This window comes from Carassius carassius, chromosome 4 (genome assembly GCF_963082965.1).
Source record: "Carassius carassius chromosome 4, fCarCar2.1, whole genome shotgun sequence".
NCBI classification, from domain to species: domain Eukaryota; kingdom Metazoa; phylum Chordata; class Actinopteri; order Cypriniformes; family Cyprinidae; genus Carassius; species Carassius carassius.
This window is the reverse complement of record NC_081758.1, coordinates 3,217,396-3,236,381: the sequence shown is the minus strand read 5'-3', so window position 1 is coordinate 3,236,381 and position 18,986 is coordinate 3,217,396. Positions and strand designations below refer to the sequence as shown.

The 18,986-nt window shown below is 40.8% G+C and overlaps 1 protein-coding gene across 1 annotated transcript in view; it reads right to left on the bottom strand.

Moving 5' to 3' along the window:
* The window catches only part of LOC132132719 (regulator of G-protein signaling 3-like), a 69,424-nt gene extending 62,821 nt beyond the window's left edge, over positions 1–6,603 (bottom strand). The window contains exon 1 of the mRNA XM_059545218.1: positions 5,723–6,603. Within this exon, the coding sequence (XP_059401201.1) occupies positions 5,723–6,601 (879 nt within the window). The 5' untranslated portion in view covers positions 6,602–6,603. The remainder of the gene's footprint in view (positions 1–5,722) is intronic.
* Positions 6,604–18,986: the final 12,383 nt, after the last annotated feature.

Genomic DNA, 18,986 nt, shown 5'->3' with positions numbered 1-18,986 from the left:
AGACTGCACCAGACAGCCAGCTGCTCAACCTCCTGTCTGTAAGCAGACTCGTCACCGTCCTGGATGAGGCCGATGACTGTAGTGTCGTCTGCAAACTTCAGGAGCTTGACAGAGGGGTCTTTAGAGGTGCAGTCGTTGGTGTACAGGGAGAAGAGCAGAGGGGAGAGAACACATCCCTGAGGGGCACCAGTGTTGGTGGAGCAGCTGTTTGACATGAATTTCCCCAGTCTCACTAACTGTTGCCTATCTGTCAGAAAGCTGGTGATCCACTGACAGATAGAGCTAGGAACAGAGAGCTGGATCAGTTTGGTCTGGAGGGTTGTTGGGATGATGGTGTTGAAAGCCGAACTAAAGTCCACAAACAGGATCCTCACATAAGTCCCTGTTTTGTCCAGATGTTGCAGGATGAAGTGCAATGCCATGTTGATTGCATCATCCACGGACCTGTTTGCTCGGTACGCAAACTGCAGGGGGTCCAGTAAGGGTCCAGTGATGTCCTTCAGATAAGCCAGAACCAGTTTTTCAAACGACTTCATGACGACAGACGTTAGAGCCACAGGTCTGTAGTCGTTAAGTCCTGTTATCTTGGGTTTCTTTGGAATGGGGATTATGGTGGAGCGTTTGAAGCAGGAAGGCACTTCACACAACTCCAGAGATCTGTTGAAGATCTGTGAAAAGATGGGGGCCAGCTGGTCAGCACAGATTTTCAGACAGGCTGGTGTAACGCCATCTGGGCCTGGTGCTTTTCTTCTTTTGTTCTTCTTGAAGATCTGGCGCACATCATCTTCACAGATTTGAAGAGCAGGAGGTATGGAGAGGGGGATTGCAGGAGGTGTTAATGGTTGTGTAGGGAGATGGTCAGAGTGGGTGTTGGGGGTTTCAAATCTACAATAAAACTCATTCAGGTCGTTAGCAAGTCGTTGATTAGCCTCAGTGCAAGGGGATGGTGTCTTGTAGTTTGTGATGGCTCTCAGTCCTCTCCAAACTGAAGTAGAGTCGTTGGAAGTAAACTGGTCTTCCAACTTTTTAGCGCTCTAATCTCTTTGTTCAGTGTGTTCCTGGCCTGATTGTACAAGACCCTGTCCCCATTTCTGTAGGCATCCTCTTTGGCCTGACGAAGGTGTCTGAGTTTTACTGTAAACCATGGCTTATCATTGTTGAATGTTAAATAAGTCCTGGTAGGAATGCATATATCCTCACAGAAACTAATATAGGATGTTACAGTCTCTGTGAGTTCGTCCAGATCGGTGGTAGCAGCTTCAACAACGCTCCAGTCTGTGATGTCAAAACAAGATTGTAAATCCTGCTCTGTTTCGCTGGTCCATCTCTTCACAGTCTTTACTACAGGTTTAGCAGATTTAAGTTTCTGCTTGTAGGTCGGTATAAGATGAACCAGACAGTGATCAGAACGTCCCAAAGCTGCTCGTGGAACAGAGTGATATGCATCCTTTATTGTGGTGTAACAGTGATCCAGTATATTACTGTCTCTGGTGGGACAGGTAACATGCTGTCTGTATTTTGGCAGTTCACGGGAGAGATTGGCTTTATTAAAGTCCCCAAGAATGATTAAAACAGAGTCCGGGTGTTGTTGTTCTGTGTCTGTGATCTGATCAGCGAGTTTCTGTAAAGCTGAGCTCACATGCGCTTGAGGTGGAATGTAAACACTAACCAGAATGAACGAGTGAAACTCCCGTGGCGAATAGAACAGCTTGCAGTTGATAAACTGCGTTTCTAGATCAGGACAGCACATCTTCTTTAACACAGTTACATCTGTACACCACCGTTCATTGATGTAAAAGCATGTCCCGCCGCCGCGCGATTTCCCCGTTGATTCTGCGTCGCGATCCGCTCTAAACAGCTGAAAGCCCGGCAGATGGAGCGCGCTGTCCGGTATGGCGTCATTCAGCCAGGTTTCCGTAAAACACAGAGCAGCAGAGTGAGAGAAATCCTTATTTGTCCGAGAGAGCAGAAGGAGTTCGTCCGTTTTGTTGGGTAGAGAGCGGAGATTTGCGAGATGGATGCTAGGCAACGGCGTTCGAAATCCGCGCTTCCTGAGTCTGATGAGCGCTCCCGCTCGCTTTCCCCGTCTGCGCGTCCTGAAGCGCTTGATCAGCGCCGCTGCTCCTCCGATAACAATGTTCAGTAAAACGTCTGTATAATAGAAATCCGGAAAAATATAATGTGGTGTGTTCTGCCGAATGTTCAGCAGTTCATCCCTGGTGAAACTGATCGTGTTTGTTAAACAAAAAACAGGAAAAACGAACAAAAACAGTACAAACACTGGAGAGCCAAGCACTGAAGCAGCCATGTGCAGCGCCATCTTGGTATCATTCTTGGTATCTTTAAGAAATCCACATTGTGAAAAAGAGAAAACAGAAAGAAACTGTGTCCTGCATCATATGTGATTACTGTATAAACAGTATCCACTGCTCAAAAGTATGGGTTGGTATGATTTTTTATTGTTTTTAAGGATGCATTTATTTGATAAAAAAAGAAACTAAACACAGTAATGATGTAAATTAATTTTAGAATTTAAGATGAGATTTTCATTTAAATATAATTTATGTAAGTAACCTATTCCTGTGATCAAAGCTGTATTTTCAGCATCATTACTCCAGTCTTCAGTGTCACATGATCTTCAGAAATCAATCTAATAAAAAGATTGGCTGAACTGCTGATCAAAAAACATCACTTTTGTCAGTATTGATAGAAACATTTGTGTTGCTTAATGTGCCATTTTTTTTTCAGGAATCTTTAAAAATAGAAAGTTCAAAGCATTTATTTCAAATGGAAATCCTTGGAACATAATACATGTATTTTTGGTCACTTTCAATCAGTTTAATGCATCTTTGATAAAAAAAGAAAAGAAAAAAAAAGTATTAATTTCTGTCTGCCTTGCAGATTTCAGACACAATGATTGTTTGTCCTTTCTCCCTACTGCAGTTCTCCTAGGAATGCAGTAATTTTCTCCAAATGCATGCGCATACGGACACAGGATCATGTGCCCATTCAGGATATTTATAGTCTCATTATGCACCAGACACAGGCCGAAAGAAACGGGGTGCGAACTGACTATCATCACTGGAGTGCTGGATTTATAGCTTTTGTTTCACATTTCCTTAAGTGAACTATAAAGGTGGCGATGTGTAGAAGTGAGTTACAAGCCACATTACGCTGCATTATTCAAGAGTTTGTCCTTCACAATGAGGTGTCTGAGCTATTTTTGGATGCATATAAGACAAGTTTTTTCAGAGGCAATGCCGGCAATGTCATGGAGGTGGCACCAGTTTCTGAAAAAGAATTGAGTGACTGAACTACAAATGATTGAATTACCCGAACAACAGTTAGTAGTAACAAAAAAAAGCTCATTTTGATGTGACTTTATTTTAATAGGCAGGTTTAAATGGGGGGTGATTTCCCCCTTAAGAACAATCTGAACACAGTTTAAACTAAGGAACAGTAAGCAAGTTTGCAGCACTGGATCTAAGGGTGCAAATAGGAACATCCTGTAAGGAGAGATTGATGCAGTTAAATATGGCAGTACTAATCAATGGAAGGCCTTAAAAGCTAAGCTTAGTATTTTGAACTGTATGTGACAGACAGCCTGCATAAACAATGAAGGTTATAAAGGATTTGAAGTAATTTCATGTAGTGTGAAAACACGAGCAGTAGAAGTTTATACAAGCTGTAGGTGATGGAGCACCTTACTAATGATCATTTATTAATGGAAGACGAATGTGAATTAGTAATCCGATATGGAGATGTGTTTTTAAATGTTTATGTATTATGTGTGTTGAATGTCCTGCAGAAGGCTCTTAGGCTGAAATGCGCTGGTATTGTTTAAAATTATTGGTAATTATAGTTAAAATTATTATATAGTTCCCTTCATCACAAGAGCTGGACAGATCATAATCATAAGTAGATTATTATTATTTTAATTTTTTTGTATTGTTTCACAATATCTGCAAAATACAGATACAAATTAACAGTATAGTATTTTTATACTATCAAAACATCTAATAATACAATTGAATATAAATATAACTAAAACATTGCTAGTTATTTGCTTGTTTTCGGTTTTTAAATATGTTGTGGAGTCAATATATGTGAAATTAATAAAAGGAAGACATTCACAGACAGAAGTGAAAGAGCTCATTTGTTTTAAGCAGGCTGCTACAGACCATGCCAATGGACCTTAGAAAAAGAAGAGCATCAAGGAATGATTCTTTGAACACACCATGTAAAAAAAAAAGAACTTGTGAGTCACTGATTCACTCACTCACTCTGAATCATTCACCTCATTCTCTCACACTGAATCAGTCTCAAACTTTTCATTAGTTACTACTAGAACACAGACATCCCATCATGCACCCTTATCTTCTTGTAGTGTCCAGAGTCATTATTTAGTCTTTAATCAAAAACAGCAACAAAACATTTGTTGAGGGCATAATTTGAACATGTTTCCTATCATGTAGCATTAATGTCACTATTGACTACAAGCCTTCTCTAAGAGACTTACATAGTTGTGGAAAAATCATGTTACAGTGATATATGAGGTGGTAATACCAATGTATGCATACCATGATATTAAGGGATAAATATTTTGCACTGTGAATAGTATAGAATGTTTTTGCAGGATTGTTTTAATCGATGGCAACTTCACTTGATTCACAAATTCACTGGGTTTGCACTACAGGAATGTATCAGTCTTCAGTGAATTATTGGCTATGTATTTCCTTGCTTCTGATTATATTTAAATTAGAGCAATAGAATTCACACTTACTTACATTTACAAAAACAATCATTCCAGCATGTATTCACAGACATGTATGTAAGCGAGTGTTCTTAAAACAGTTTGTCTAGTTAACATCTTCAAATACTGTCACTCTGGTTGGAGAACTAAATGAATTGACAGAACGCCACTTGGTGGACAAAACTGAGAGTGCATCCCTATGTGCATATGAACAAATATCTAGAAGCAAATTATGGAATATAGTGCATTAAAATATCAGTAGAATTTACAGTTTACACGTGACATTACTACAAACTACTTTAAGAGTTAAATTACTTAAAACTATAACTGAAGTGCTGTATGATGTTAGTGCTGCATAGTTGCCTAACCTTTAATTAAGCACCTGTTGCTAGTCTTTTTAGTCTATTCAAATGTTTTTCTCTACTTGTGTGCAGAAATAGAATCTGTTTATGAAGGCAAGTGTCAGGATGAACTGATGTGACTGGACCAAACCCCTTACCTTGTTCTGCAGTTTATGCTGAGGATACAAATGATAAAAATCGGCTTTCGTGTGAGTGCTAATGGGACATTTCTGTCTCTGTCTTGTGCTGTGCATGTGCTTTTGTGAAGACCTATGCGTAGCTTGCTGCCATAACAGGCTTTTGCTTTGCTTTTGTTCCTTTGCTTTACTTTACTTTGCTTCATTGGCCCAAGTAAAAAAATTAATCAATTCAAAAAGCCCAGTCCCAAGGTCCGAATCCAACCATTGTCTGACCATTTGGACAAGTACTAGCAAGTGTCCAAAATGCAAATGGTGAAGGACACATTTCTATTTTCCCTAAATGTCCCTAGAAAGGTCCTTAATGTTAATGCAGTTTTTAATAGTGATGCTTGCCTTGGCCTCAGTAATATATCAGCTAAAGCAAGTAACATGACGAAAATAAATGATTCCTACACCGTTTGACTGTCAGAGCAAGAACAAGGACTTACTTTTCTTCCGGAGAACAGCATACACAGCTGGTGCATGGACCCTCCATTCTTAGTCAGCTCTTTCTTCAGGGTTTTGGGTGACGGAAGCATCCAGCCTCCCTTCTGTGTCCCGGTCACCTCCACACAGTTGATGGCATTGTCAGATGCGAAGCAGGTTGTGCGAGGGTCCTGGAGAAGACTGCCCTCGCTATGTGTGCGTCTGCGCAGGGAATTCTGCACGCTGAGTCCACCTGAGTGCTTTTCACAGGAAGTGGACTCTACCATGCTCCTCCGTTTGCTGTCACTGCGTTCCAGGTAGTTATCATCACTGTCCTCCTCATCCTCCTCCTCCTCCTCATCATCTTCATCTTCTTCATACTCTTCATCAGTTCCGGGGGTGGAGAGGGCATCTGTACTGAAGGACCGATCTAATCGCAACTCAGGGATGACAAATGATGAGGAAGAGGATGAAGGTGGAGCGTTCGTGTCCACTGCCTCTGAAGCATTATCTTCATCAACAACCAGATGTTTTTCAGCTTCACTATCTCTCGCGTGTGCTTGCGAGAGCTCCTGCTCTTCCTTCGCTTCGGTCACTGGCTCAGTATTCCCCCTCTCCTCCTCTTTCTCTTTGTCTTCATCCTCCCTCCACAACTCATTCATGCTGCTCTCTGTGCTTTTCCCATCTTCTCCCTCAGTAGAGGGCGGAGGTGTTGGTGGAACCAGGCCGCTGTTCTCCTCTAGAGGGCTGCACAGATCCTCCAGCAGGATGAGACTACTGGACTGAGGGCTGCTTGCAGCGGTGACTAATGCATCAGACAGGTTGCCCAGGGAACAGTCATCCTCAGAGGTCATTCTCAGGCCCCTGAGGTCACATGGCTCATCCTGTTTGGGTTCGAACATCTGCCAACAGAAGAACACAGTGTTGCAAAACCGTTACATTACTAGTGTCTTTCTAACAATATCACAATTGCTTAATTACAGTCAGTAACTGCAGAACAACTATTGTAGAATTAGTGCAGAAAATATACAGTAATTTGCTGTAGTTAAGAAGAAATGCATTTCAGTGTAATGTTAATGCATTTTCAAAGTGGCACTAAAAGCAATTCAGTTTGATTTAAACATATGAACATGAATCTTGCAACATTTTATTTTGCTGTTTGTTGGACATTAGGTGTGTAAATCAGACAGATAGTCACGATAAAATATAATATCAATTCTCATACCCAGCGATATGATATTTGCTGATACCTTTTGCTGATTACGATTTGATTCAGGAGTATATTGTACAATATATCGATATTAAGACATTATGTACCTATTTTACACAACCAGCTACATTTTTATTACTCACAAATGCAACCAAAATATATAATGAAGATTTATATAAAATTTCCACATCCTTTACGCCAAATGGGAAGATCACAACAACAACAAAAATATAGGCCTAAACAATTTTTTTTTTTAAGAAAATATTAATTGGGGGGGGGGGTATGACAAAGAAATTACAAAAATGTAGCTGTTCATTTTTTTTATTTGATACTTTGATTTAGCTGCTACTATTCATCACAGTCTGAGGCATTTGCAGAAGAAGAATTATTTTCTACATATACCAAATTACAAGAAAAAAAAATAGAAAGTAAATTCAACAGAACAAAGAAACAAAAAAAATAATAAGTGCATTTCAGGTTATACTGGTAGGTCTAAAAGAAATTTTTAGGTACAGAACTTTAAAATTGATTATTAGTCTGTCTTTACTTTAAGACCGAAAGCATGGATCTGAAACACGTGTTCAACTTCAAGCAAAAAAAAAAAAAGATTCACAATAAAGGTGCCTCTTTATACTACAGGAATTATTATTATTATTTTTTTTAATCTGTTGGATTGATTCATTGTTGCACTCCTATTTGACATATCATGGCAGTTTGTAAATGAAATCTCAGGTGAGTGGCGTTAAAATATTAATGCTCTATCGCATTTGAAAATAATGTGGCACCTACACTAAACCCTACCATTAACCAATAGTGTCAACAATCACATGAGTGAAGCTCACCTGATGTCTACCTATAGGGATATGATGCCCATCACGGCATTCCTATATAGGGTCTATTCAGTATTATTACATAGTTGATTGACATATACTCTTTGCCCACAAATTATCACTGAAGTTGTGCTAATATGACTACCCCAAGAACAGTTTAGAAAAAATCTGCCTTCCTTGTGTAAAGGAACAGGATATCAAGAAGAGGTTCAAGCATCCACATCAGCTGGCTATATTTCGTCCTCTATTCATCTCAGAATGTCTTCATGACGCTGAGCTAAGTTTTCTTATTTTATTCTCTTCTATTCACTTATCACTGTTATGCAGACATACTGTACATATCTTTACCTTCCTGTCGGGTCAAACGATTGCTGCTTTTTTCAGCAATCTAATCTCTTGCCTTGAAAAAGAAATTACCCAGCCAGCAATGACATGTGGGGCCCAGATGGGTTAAGTACGGGTTCCATGGTTACTGTGTGGGCATGAGCTTTGGCTGGGTGAAATCAGCGGGTCCCATGTAGGATTTGTAGTATGAGTCCCACATAGGAAGCCCATATGAGCTGATTACATGGGCCCCATAAGGGACAGGCATGGGCCAATTGGGCATGGGTTTGAACTAAGAACACATATATGGGTCCTGCATGGCATATTTATGTGTTAAGTTGGGTTTGAACTGGGAACACATGGGTCCTGCATGGTAGAGGCGCAAAGTAACTATGTAGGCCTATTGAGTTATGTAATTACTTACTGTACAAATTTTTGTAACTTGTAGTAACTCTACATGTAGGCTAATCAAGCATGTTGAGATTGAGTAATTGTAACACAATACATTTCAAGTCACGCTAGTTACCAAAGAACAAAAATTGCATACATGTAGATATTTTGCCAAAACAATCCATCAGTCATTTTTTGTTAGTCGTGCAGAAAATGAAAAATGTAACTTCCCAAAAATGTAAAAAACATCAAAATAGGTCAAAGTTTATGCTGTGTTGAATTATGCTGATTAGTGGACTCTCAGAAAGGTTGCAGGCCTACCTTAACACTTCAAATAATAGCCCAGTCCCAGACGCCTGTCCCTTGGAGCAGAAACACATATTTAGACAACTAGGGGTGCTCGATATTACCGGCCGATATTGGCTTAAAAATTCAATATCAATAAATATCGGTATCGGTTTTAAAGATCCTTACAGAGCCAACTTTAAGCCCATAGGGGCATTCACGGTTGAATCCTGGTGCAAGCCCAATTCAAACCCCTTTAGACAGGTGGGGCCCAAATGGGTCTGACATGAATTACCCAGTTAAGACCCACATAAGACCCTTACAGGTCCCACTTAAAACCCAACTTGGCATCCACGGCTGGATCCTGGGTGCAAACCCACTTTAGACCCATTTGGGCAAGTGGGGCCCAAATGGGTCTGACATGAATTGCCCAATTAACCTTACAGGTCCCACTTTTAGTATGTCTGGGCTTCCACGGCTTACCCTAATGTGGATCCCAGGTGCAAGCCCATAATGGGGCCCACATTTGCCGCCCATGAAGCCCTCATCTGGACCCCACATGTCATTGCTGGCTGGGTAGGGATGTCTAAAAATGTCCTCAAGCTCAATAAAGACAGACTGTCTTTGGCTCTTCATTGTGAATTGCTAATACTGACAACTAGTTACTGTGGGTGCTTTATTTTTAAACTTGCACAACAACATAGTTGTGCAACCTGGGTGTTATCATTGATAAGAAAATAAATGATGCTGTTAAAGTCCGTGTGAACCGGAAGTTGCTGCCAACTTTATTTCAGTGTAGTGATGCATTTCCAGCTGAAACGGAATACTGAATAGAGGGCATGGTTTTATGTTTGCGCTCCTTCTCCCTGTCTCTCACTCATAGCAATCTAACAGTTGGAGGTTCTGTTTAAAGATATTCTGCCCAAGCCATCAAACTGACGTCATCAGAAAAGGAATGCCATTCCAGAGCAGAAGTAAATGTTTATATTTTGATTAAAGATTACGAAGACAAACAGTGTTTTTTCAGTGGATTAACTTGCACGGATTAATTGTTTATATCAAGGCTAGCAATGTGCGCTAGCAATTTGCGCTAGGAACGTAAATAAAATTTAGATTCCATGCTGACTTTAATGGGAGCTCAGGTACACAGCCGAAAAATAAATAAATAAATAAAAAAAGGATACAATGATATGATGGGGAAAAAAAGAAGTAATTGAATTTAGACAGTGAAGGGTAAATTCAGAATGAAGGTTGAAAATAATAATGTACAGTAGTGCATGAAATCCAAAACACTTTAGGAAAAGAGGTTTGAAAATATACTAGCAGTAATCACAGACATTCACATTTAGATGAAATTAGATTTCTCAGCCAAAAAAATAAAAATAAAAATTATAATAATAATAATAATCAAACAAACAAACAAAAAATATAAGTAATTTGGAATTTCTGGAATTTGTACAGAAAAAAAAAAAAAAATTAATAAATAAATAAAACGGACTTTACTTACCACAATGTGAATCGGTGAAAAAAGAATTTCTCTCAAAAATTAGACCCATCCCAATGGAGTTTTACTCATCATAACCCAGTTATAAGAGTCATATGGTATTACTTCATTTAAACATTAGATGGGCCTCAGTCTTACTGCTGTATCGCATTTAAAAATAATGTGGCACATACACTTAACCCTACCATTGTCATAACCAATAATGTAAACAAAGATAAACATGACATAAAATCACATTTGATGAAGCAGCCATGCCTTTATAGCAAAAAGTGCAATGTATATGTAATGAATTACAACCTTTGTAATCCTCGGCAAGCAGGAGGCGAGAACCGGCGGACAATCAACATGAAACTTTAATAACAAAATAAACACAAAACAGCGCACCAGCCCCTCACGGACGACTGGTGCACTCAAATAAAAACCAAAACACAACTAAAAGCCCAGGCCTGGTCCTCTCTCGTCCTTCACTGTCGTCGCTCCAGTTTTATATCCTTCCATCTCCTACGTGGGACTCGAGACCGGCAGTGGGTCGCAGGTGTCACTGATTTCCCAATCATTGCCGGCCTCCCTCCTTGTTCCACGTCCCTCGGCCCCGCCCCACTCGCCACATACCCCCATCGCCCCTCGCAGGCCGAGGGGTACCCTCGAGACTGCGCTCTACTCCCCCCCCCCCCTCCCTCCGGGGGGGACCGCTCACGGGGACCTGCGGGAACCTGGGGGTAGGACAGACGAGGCGAGAGAAAAGGAGATGGAAGGAGGAGCGACAGAGACGAGAGAGGGGAGAAAAAAAATAAAAAATTCCGGTTCCCAGACGCACTGCTGCTCGGCCCTTCACCGGCAGGGCGGTCTCCTCCGCGGTGCCTGGCGGTGGCACTGGACGGCCCTCGGCGGACGGCACCACACTCCTCCGCCGCCCGGTGGACGGCGACGGCTCCTCCGGTTTTGGGCAGCCGGCAGGAGTCCCCCGTTCCCTGCACCTCCCCGTTCAGACGGACGGCAGCAGGCTCCGGCTCTCTGGCGAACGGCGCCGACTCGTCCGCTCCCTCACGGACGGCAGCCACCCCTCCAGATAGCGGGCGGTCGGCAGCGAGCTCGCCCGTCCCCGGCAACTTGCTCCAGCCCACCGCCTCGAGCGTCCATGGCGGCATCCTCCTCGCCTGCTCTGTGGCACCGCGGATTCCCCACAGCGGCAAGGGATCTTCAACAGCGCGTCCCTCCTTCTCCCGGGCTTCGGCACCACTGTAATGAATTACAACCTTTGTAATCTTCGGCAAGAAGGAGGCAGGAACCGGCAGACAATCAACATGAAACTTCAATAACAAAATAAACACAAAACAGCACACCAGCCCCTCACGGACGACTGGTGTGCTCAAATAAAAACCAAAACACAACTAAAAGCCCAGGCCTGGTTCTCTCTCGTCCTTCACTGTCGTCGCTCCAGTTTTATATCCTTCCATCTCCTACGTGGGACTCGAGACCGGCAGTGGATCGCAGGTGTCACTGATTTCCCAATCATTGCCGGCCTCCCTCCTTGTTCCCACGTCCCTCGGCCCCGCCCCACTCGCCACAGTATACAAATAATTACAATGAATTATAATTAATTACAATTATACCAGCTGCCAGCAGCAGAATTAATATTACCCTCAACTAATATGTTCGTCTAGCAAACGTTCAGTGTAATTTCATATCAACTCTAAGAAATTATATTTTCATGGCCACAGAAAATATCTTTCTTACAGTACTAGTCCATTAGAGCATGTAACAAGATCGGATCGTTAAATGGACAGTATCCACATGCAGTGACAGAATCAGAAACTCATGTAATTTTGTGCCGCAAAGTTTTATTACCTAAACACTAACACATTACTTGTCTTAACACATCACACATACATGGGAGCAGGGCAAATTTGACTGAATGAATGAAACCGTTAGAGAATCAGGGAATGAGGCTATCAAGGATTCAACGTCATTTTACAATGTGGTCTACAGACACATAGTTTGCTTTTTTTGGGTGAAGGGATTTGCTGGATTATCCTTAAAATATTATGAATAATTGTGTGTCTAAAATGCTACACCATTTTAACTTCTACAAGGATTTGAGCTCTTTTATCGCCGCTCATGTTTCACAGGACCCAAATGCTCCATATTGTAAATTAAGCATATTGTTAGTTCCCTTTTAAGGGAACCTCGAACTGTGTCCTCTAGGGGGCGCTATGGGGGGCACCTCGTTGTGACCCATGTCTGAAGCATACCTTGAAAAAACACCAACTTATTGGCCGGCGTCAGCCTCGGTCGTCACTACTGGTGCGACTATAAACAGGCACCGGGAGAACACGTCATTCTCCTCTTCGTCTTCACTGACTGTTCTGTTTGAAGTGTGCATCTGAAAGAACTGGTAAGAGCGATCTTTCTCTGTCTATCATGGCGACTACTAGCAAGCGTTTAGACAATGTGTGCATCTGTGTCAGCGTTATTTGACACCCGATGACGCAGATGATCTTTGCGTCATTTGTTTGGATGAAGAGCACACACGTAATGTTTTTTAGGAGGCAATCTGCGTCCATTGTGAGCGTTTTTTCAATGAAAAAGCTCCGCTCTCATTTGTCTCTCTTTTTGAGGAAAAAAAGGGGGAAAAAAGGGGAAAAAAAGGGGAAAAAAAGAAAAAAAAAGGCAGCCATCTGCTTCCCGTGGTTCAGGATCCGGTGCTGCTGAGGCATGGTGGAGAATGAGCTCCTGAGAATTACAGGTGAATCTGTCTGAGTGGTTTAGAGAGGGACTTTCCCTTTCGCACTCATCGGCGGCGGACGAGAGAGAGACTCAGGAGGATGATGTTATATCTTTAACACTTTCTGATACTGAGGTTAGTGCTCTGCTGGGGTTTTACCCAGGAAAAGCAGGAGATATTTGAGGATGGTGAAGAAGCTGAGGCAGAGCCTTCTCAATTCTCCTGCCCTGCATATGTAGAGCTGTTAGAGGTTAAGGATCACGCCATGACAAAGTTGGACTTGCCATGGAAGTGCGCTAACAAGGTGGCAAGGCATACGCGGCAGCAGGCCAGGCTGTGACTTCATTACACATGAAGGGGGTGCTTCAAGCATATCAGACTGATCTGCTAAGAGACCTGGATAGAGGGGAGGGCCTTTTTCCTGATCAGGTAGCCGAGCTGCGCCACACCACAGATCTCACTCCATGCTACAAAGCAGGCAGCCATGGTGGTAACGGAGAGACATCTGTGGATGAACCTGGCAGACATCGTGAAAAAATAAAAGGCTTTCTTCTCGATGCTCAGGTTTCGCCTTCCGAACATTTCGGTATTTCTGTTGAGACGGTAATCGAGAAGTTAAGGGAGACAAAGGCGCGCTCTGCTGCTTTCAGATCCTTTGTTCCACATAGGTCCAGGTCTGAGCCCAAACAACATGGGGGTCCTGGTCCGTCTTGATACGAGGATTAGAAACGGGCACAGAAGGCTAGTGTCGCGACTCATGCTCCTCCCCCGTCTGTGGGTAGGAGTAAGAGGAGTTGTGGGTCACGGGGAGGTAGGCATGACCTAAGGGATGCGATCCAGATGAGGCATCAGCGTTCTCGTCTGAATCAGGGTGATACTTTGTATCTACTTGTTCTCTTTGGGGTTTTACATCTGCCCTTTTCCTCCCCTTCCTAATTCCCTTGTAACCACCAGCTCTCCATCTGACCAAGGTTAGATGGGAACTTGCAAACAGTCTCCTATGCTGGACCTATAATGTTTTGGTTGGTTCTATGTTCATAGTAACCAACTTACTAATGGTCCGGACTAAAGGGAGTCGCCCCTTGAGCGGGGCTCCAGTGCAGGAACCAGGGTGGGTCAGTATGATCCATTCTGTATATACTTATATATGTATCAAATTGTTGGTGGTTATGAGTGTACTAATCTTCTGTGAGTTTCTTTGCAATGCTCGACTAAAGTGTTTACTAAACACTCGTCTGCATTATGTCTGGCCGGTATGATAGCCCTGATTCTGGCTTCATGTTTCTGGTATAAGGCGGCCAGATCACAGGTTTCTGCGGGAGCCTTCTTGATCATCAGGCCTGGCACGGCACTGCAAACAATTTCATGTTCTCGGCCAGTTAATGTTATGTTGTCTGAGGGGCTTCCTGGCCGCTTAGTTGTTGCTGATGCCTCAAGCTGGAAGTGGAGGTGGCAGTTACGGAAGTCTTCTTGTATATGCTGCCTCAGGTGATGCTCCCCACGGTAAGGGTTACGCGCACAGCTTCGTTGCCTTTCTTGAGATGGTTAGATCTTTGTTGCTTGGGCTCCACACAGCCAGTGTATATTTATTTATATACTTCAAGCATCGCTTCCCTCAAACATGAGGGGCTATTTGGGTCGTTCTCATTGTAGTTTAGCAGCGCTCCCCTTTACTAAAGAGGGTCGCCTATGAGTGCACTACTCTCTTTCTGAGTTCAGAGTTCTGAATTCAATCTCCTCTCATGTAGATTGAGTTCTCTGTTCTTTCCCCAGAGTGCTCTAGCGTTATTTCCACAGATCGAGTTGAAGACTCTCAAACATATTGTTTTTGGATGCAACATTCCATCTATGAGGTGCTCTATCAGAGTACCAAGAGAGCCATTCATTTGTAACATGAATATCTAAACATACAAAAAATCCAAAGAAAGAACAGGGTATCTGCTTGTAAATGAAAATATATTATTCTTGCGTCATGCATTCCTTTTTTGAACACTTCAATGTGGGTAAGTTTCATAAAAAATAAAGAAATAACATTTTGAACAAAAAGCTGAAGTGAAGTGAAGTGAAGTGAAGTGAAGTGAAAAAAGACTGAATTGGATTCAATATGATAATCAAAACGTAGATGGTGTCGATCAACACCCCCAAAGCTTGAGTGTAATTATTACCTCTTCATCAGTCAACATTTATTCCATAACGTTACAGTTTTGATGCTGTATCATGTCAGATGATTGTGTTACATGTGTTAGTATCTGTTGTTTCTTTTTTCTTATTCACTTGTGTTTTTGGGGAAATTCTGTGCGGAAGATGTGTACTAGCGACCTCTACCGTATAATAATGGAAACAAGGGTTCTAGGAGTATAGAATTTTTGTAAGTATAAGTCAAGTATACTTAAATGTCATTTTAAGTATATTTCTGAGGAGTACATAAAGAATATTTTCCTATTTTAGTTTAAAAGAAGTAATAGCACACTTGAATAAACTTCTTTTTCGTGAGAGTAGGGATGTCTAAAAATGTCCTCAAGCTCAATAAAGACAGACTGTCTTTGGCTCTTCATTGTGAATTGCTAATACTGACAACTAGTTACAGTAGGTGCTTTATCTTTAAACTTGCACAACAACATAGTTGTGCAACCTGGGTGTTATCATTGATAAGCAGATAAATGATACTGTTAAAGTCCGTGTGAACCGGAAGTTGCTGCCAACTTTGTTTCAGTGTAGTGACGTATTTCCAGCTGAAACGGAATACTGAATAGAGGGCATGGTTTTATGTTTGCGCTCCTCCTCCCTGTCTCTCATTCATAGCAATCTAACAATTGGAGGTTTGTGCTTAAAGATATTCTGCCCAAGCCATCAAACTGACGTCATCAGAAAAGCAATGCCATTCCAGAGTGGAAGTAAATGTTCATATTTTGATTAAAAATTACGAAGACAAAACGTGTTTTTTTTTGTTTTTTTTCAGTGGATTAACTTGCACGGATTAATTGTTTACATCAAGGCTAGCAATGTGTGCTAGTAAAGTAAACAAAATTTTTTATTTAATGCCGACTTTAATGGGAGCTCAGGTACACAGCCAAAAAAAAAGGATACAATGATATGATGAAAAAAAAGAAGTAATTGAATTTAAACAGTGAAGGGTAAATTCAGAATGAAGGTTGAAAATTATTATTTACAGTAGTTCATGAAAGCCAAAACACTTGAGGAAAAGATGATTGAAAATATACTTGCATTAATCACAGACGATCACATTTAGATGAAATTAGATTAGATTACAGATTAGATTTCTCAGAGGGGATAGCCAAAAAAATCAAACAAACAAAAAACAATAAGTAATTTGGAATTACTGGAATTTGTACAGAGAATGTGTGAAAAAAAAAGTAAATAAATAAATAAAACAGACTTGACTTATCACAATGTGAGTAAGTGAAATACAAATTTCTCTCAAAAATTAGACCCGTCCCAATGGAGTTTTACTCATCATAACCCAGTTATTAGGGTCATATGGTATTACTTCATTTCATCATTAGATGGGCCTCAGGTCACCTCTTTTACAATACAAACCACTGAATTGTAAATGGGGAACATATCTTTCTATCTTTTATATCTTAACCTATGCATTTATTTCTGTCTTTGCTTTTTAAGCTGTCAGGAAAACATATTTCACAATCTTCTGTCGGAAATGGGAAATGCATCCCGTTTGAACAGTAGAAGGCGATAAAAAAAAATACATAAATGACCAGAAGTGGGCATATCAGGGAAACTTTCTTACTACTTCTAGTTCTTCATCTAGATCAAATAGTTAACTTAGATTTCGCTGTCTCTCAAAACATCATTACATGGCAGACGGACAGGTACATAGATAGATTTTTATTTGATGTTAAAACTATAGCAAATGATGGTCTACATATCAGGAATGCACATTTAGTTTGAGCTACCTACTGGAAGCCTTCTGCATCACTGTGTCATTGAATGTTTCACAAAACCATTCTAATCAGCTCTCCCTCAAAACCAGCCCATGCTGCTTACCACTCACTCTAATAGTGTGTAACCAAAGCTGGTGAGAAATATACTCCTCTGAATGCTTTTCAGAAGGGTTTACTGCAACAGAAAACAAGCTCAGCTGATGCAGCCAGAAGCAGAAGTCATAAGACGGAATTCATATTACCCTGCTCACATGATGTACGGCATATTAGCTCTCTCCCATCCATAACTGGAGCTTCACTAAGAATGAGCCTCTTATCTTGCCTGTGGTATTTTTAGGTTGTGTGAAAGATTACTACCGAACCGAGCGGCGCAGAGGAAATTAGGACACAAGAACCGAAGACAGATGATTTCCTTAAACTCTGAATTTTGCTCTGTTATCTGTGACGGGATGGTTCAGTTGGTGTTCGTTGAGTCCCTCATGCATCACTTTTTTTTCCACACTTGCGTAATGTGAAAAATAAAATAAAAAAACCTTGAAAGTGTTTGGATAAAAAGAAATGTAGAGAATAAGACAGCGACACATGAGAACTCAGATATGAACTATGAAATAGAAAATATATGAAATGGAGAGAGTGTATTATACAAAGACTAAAGTGTATATCAACTCAATGTTTTGCCTGTACAAAACTGCCAAGATGAAAAGGTCATTGTGAGGGTATTGCTAAGGTGTTCTAAGCATTTCATCACATTTCTAGGTAGTTGTTAATATTCTGGGTGATTTCTGACTGACTCAAATGTTCAAATGTGCAGTGGTGAAAGTGATGCCTTTGCAAACACCACTTATTATTTATTCAATAAGGGTGCAATATAACTCTATTCTAGATGCTTGTACAACCTTTTAGTCGCTCCAAGGAAATCATCTAATCTATTATTCATTCAAAGCACTAAGCTGTCCAACATAATGACTGGAAAATGTATTTTAAACAGAGATTACTTTTTCTCATCAAATGAGTCTGCAGAATTTGCCAAGATACTGTGGATTTTATAAAATAACTTTGAATGGTATGAACACTGATATTTGCATGTGAAACCAGAATCGTTCCTAATATAAGATATGTGATTTTTTAGACTCATTCTATGCAAGTACGTGAACACAGACAGTGTGCAGCTAGCAATGCAATGTCTTGTTTTCATTGCATTGTGTTCTGAAATGTGTCTGACTGCAATTAGTGGAATTTCTTCTTCAGCACTGAAAGGGCGGTACAGAAAACATTAACACAAACTGTCTTTTTCTACATAAAATTTTCTCAGTCAGGTCAGCTACTGCAAAGAAGGAGCAACAGTATGAAGCATCTTTATTTAAAGGGGTCATGAACTAGAGAATCAAAATGTTCTTGATATTTACACATATAAGAGATCAAAACCATAAGTTTCAGAACATAAGACTAACTCCCCAGTTTAAAATATTAATGATTCTTTTCTACCCTTCTGAAGCACCAGGATGTGTCCTGTGTAATCAAAGAGGAGTGTTCGGAACAACTCGTGTATGTCCATCAATCACAAGAGTCATATTGCTGTTGGATATAGATGTCGAGTTAGACCGGCAAACTCACATGTTGTTCTGTCAGAGGATGAAAAGAAACTGCATCTCCTAAAACTTTGCATATCCTTCCTAGTTTCTTTTTAATGACATCAAGATAAAGTTTTAGTTTGCTGCAGTGTCTTTTGTAATAATAATATCACTATTTACCACTATATACCAACTGGACATGTGCCAGTATTCATCACAGCGATGAATATGCACAATATTGTTATGTGGGCACTCCTAAATACCGTGAATAATTATATATTACAAATTGTTCTGAATTTGGAATGCATTTTAAAAATACTATTCCCATCAACTGGTCAAAATGCACAACACAGTTGTATGCTGCTTAAAAACTCATGTGTGCTCTGATGTAAACAAGCATGCATGAGAAGCACATGGAGGAACACGTGAGAGACGCTCAGAATGAAAGCACATTCACTCTCTGACAGCAGATGGCGCTAAACTGCAGAAAATGCAGCCCTTACCCTAGAAACCCCATAAATAAAGCAA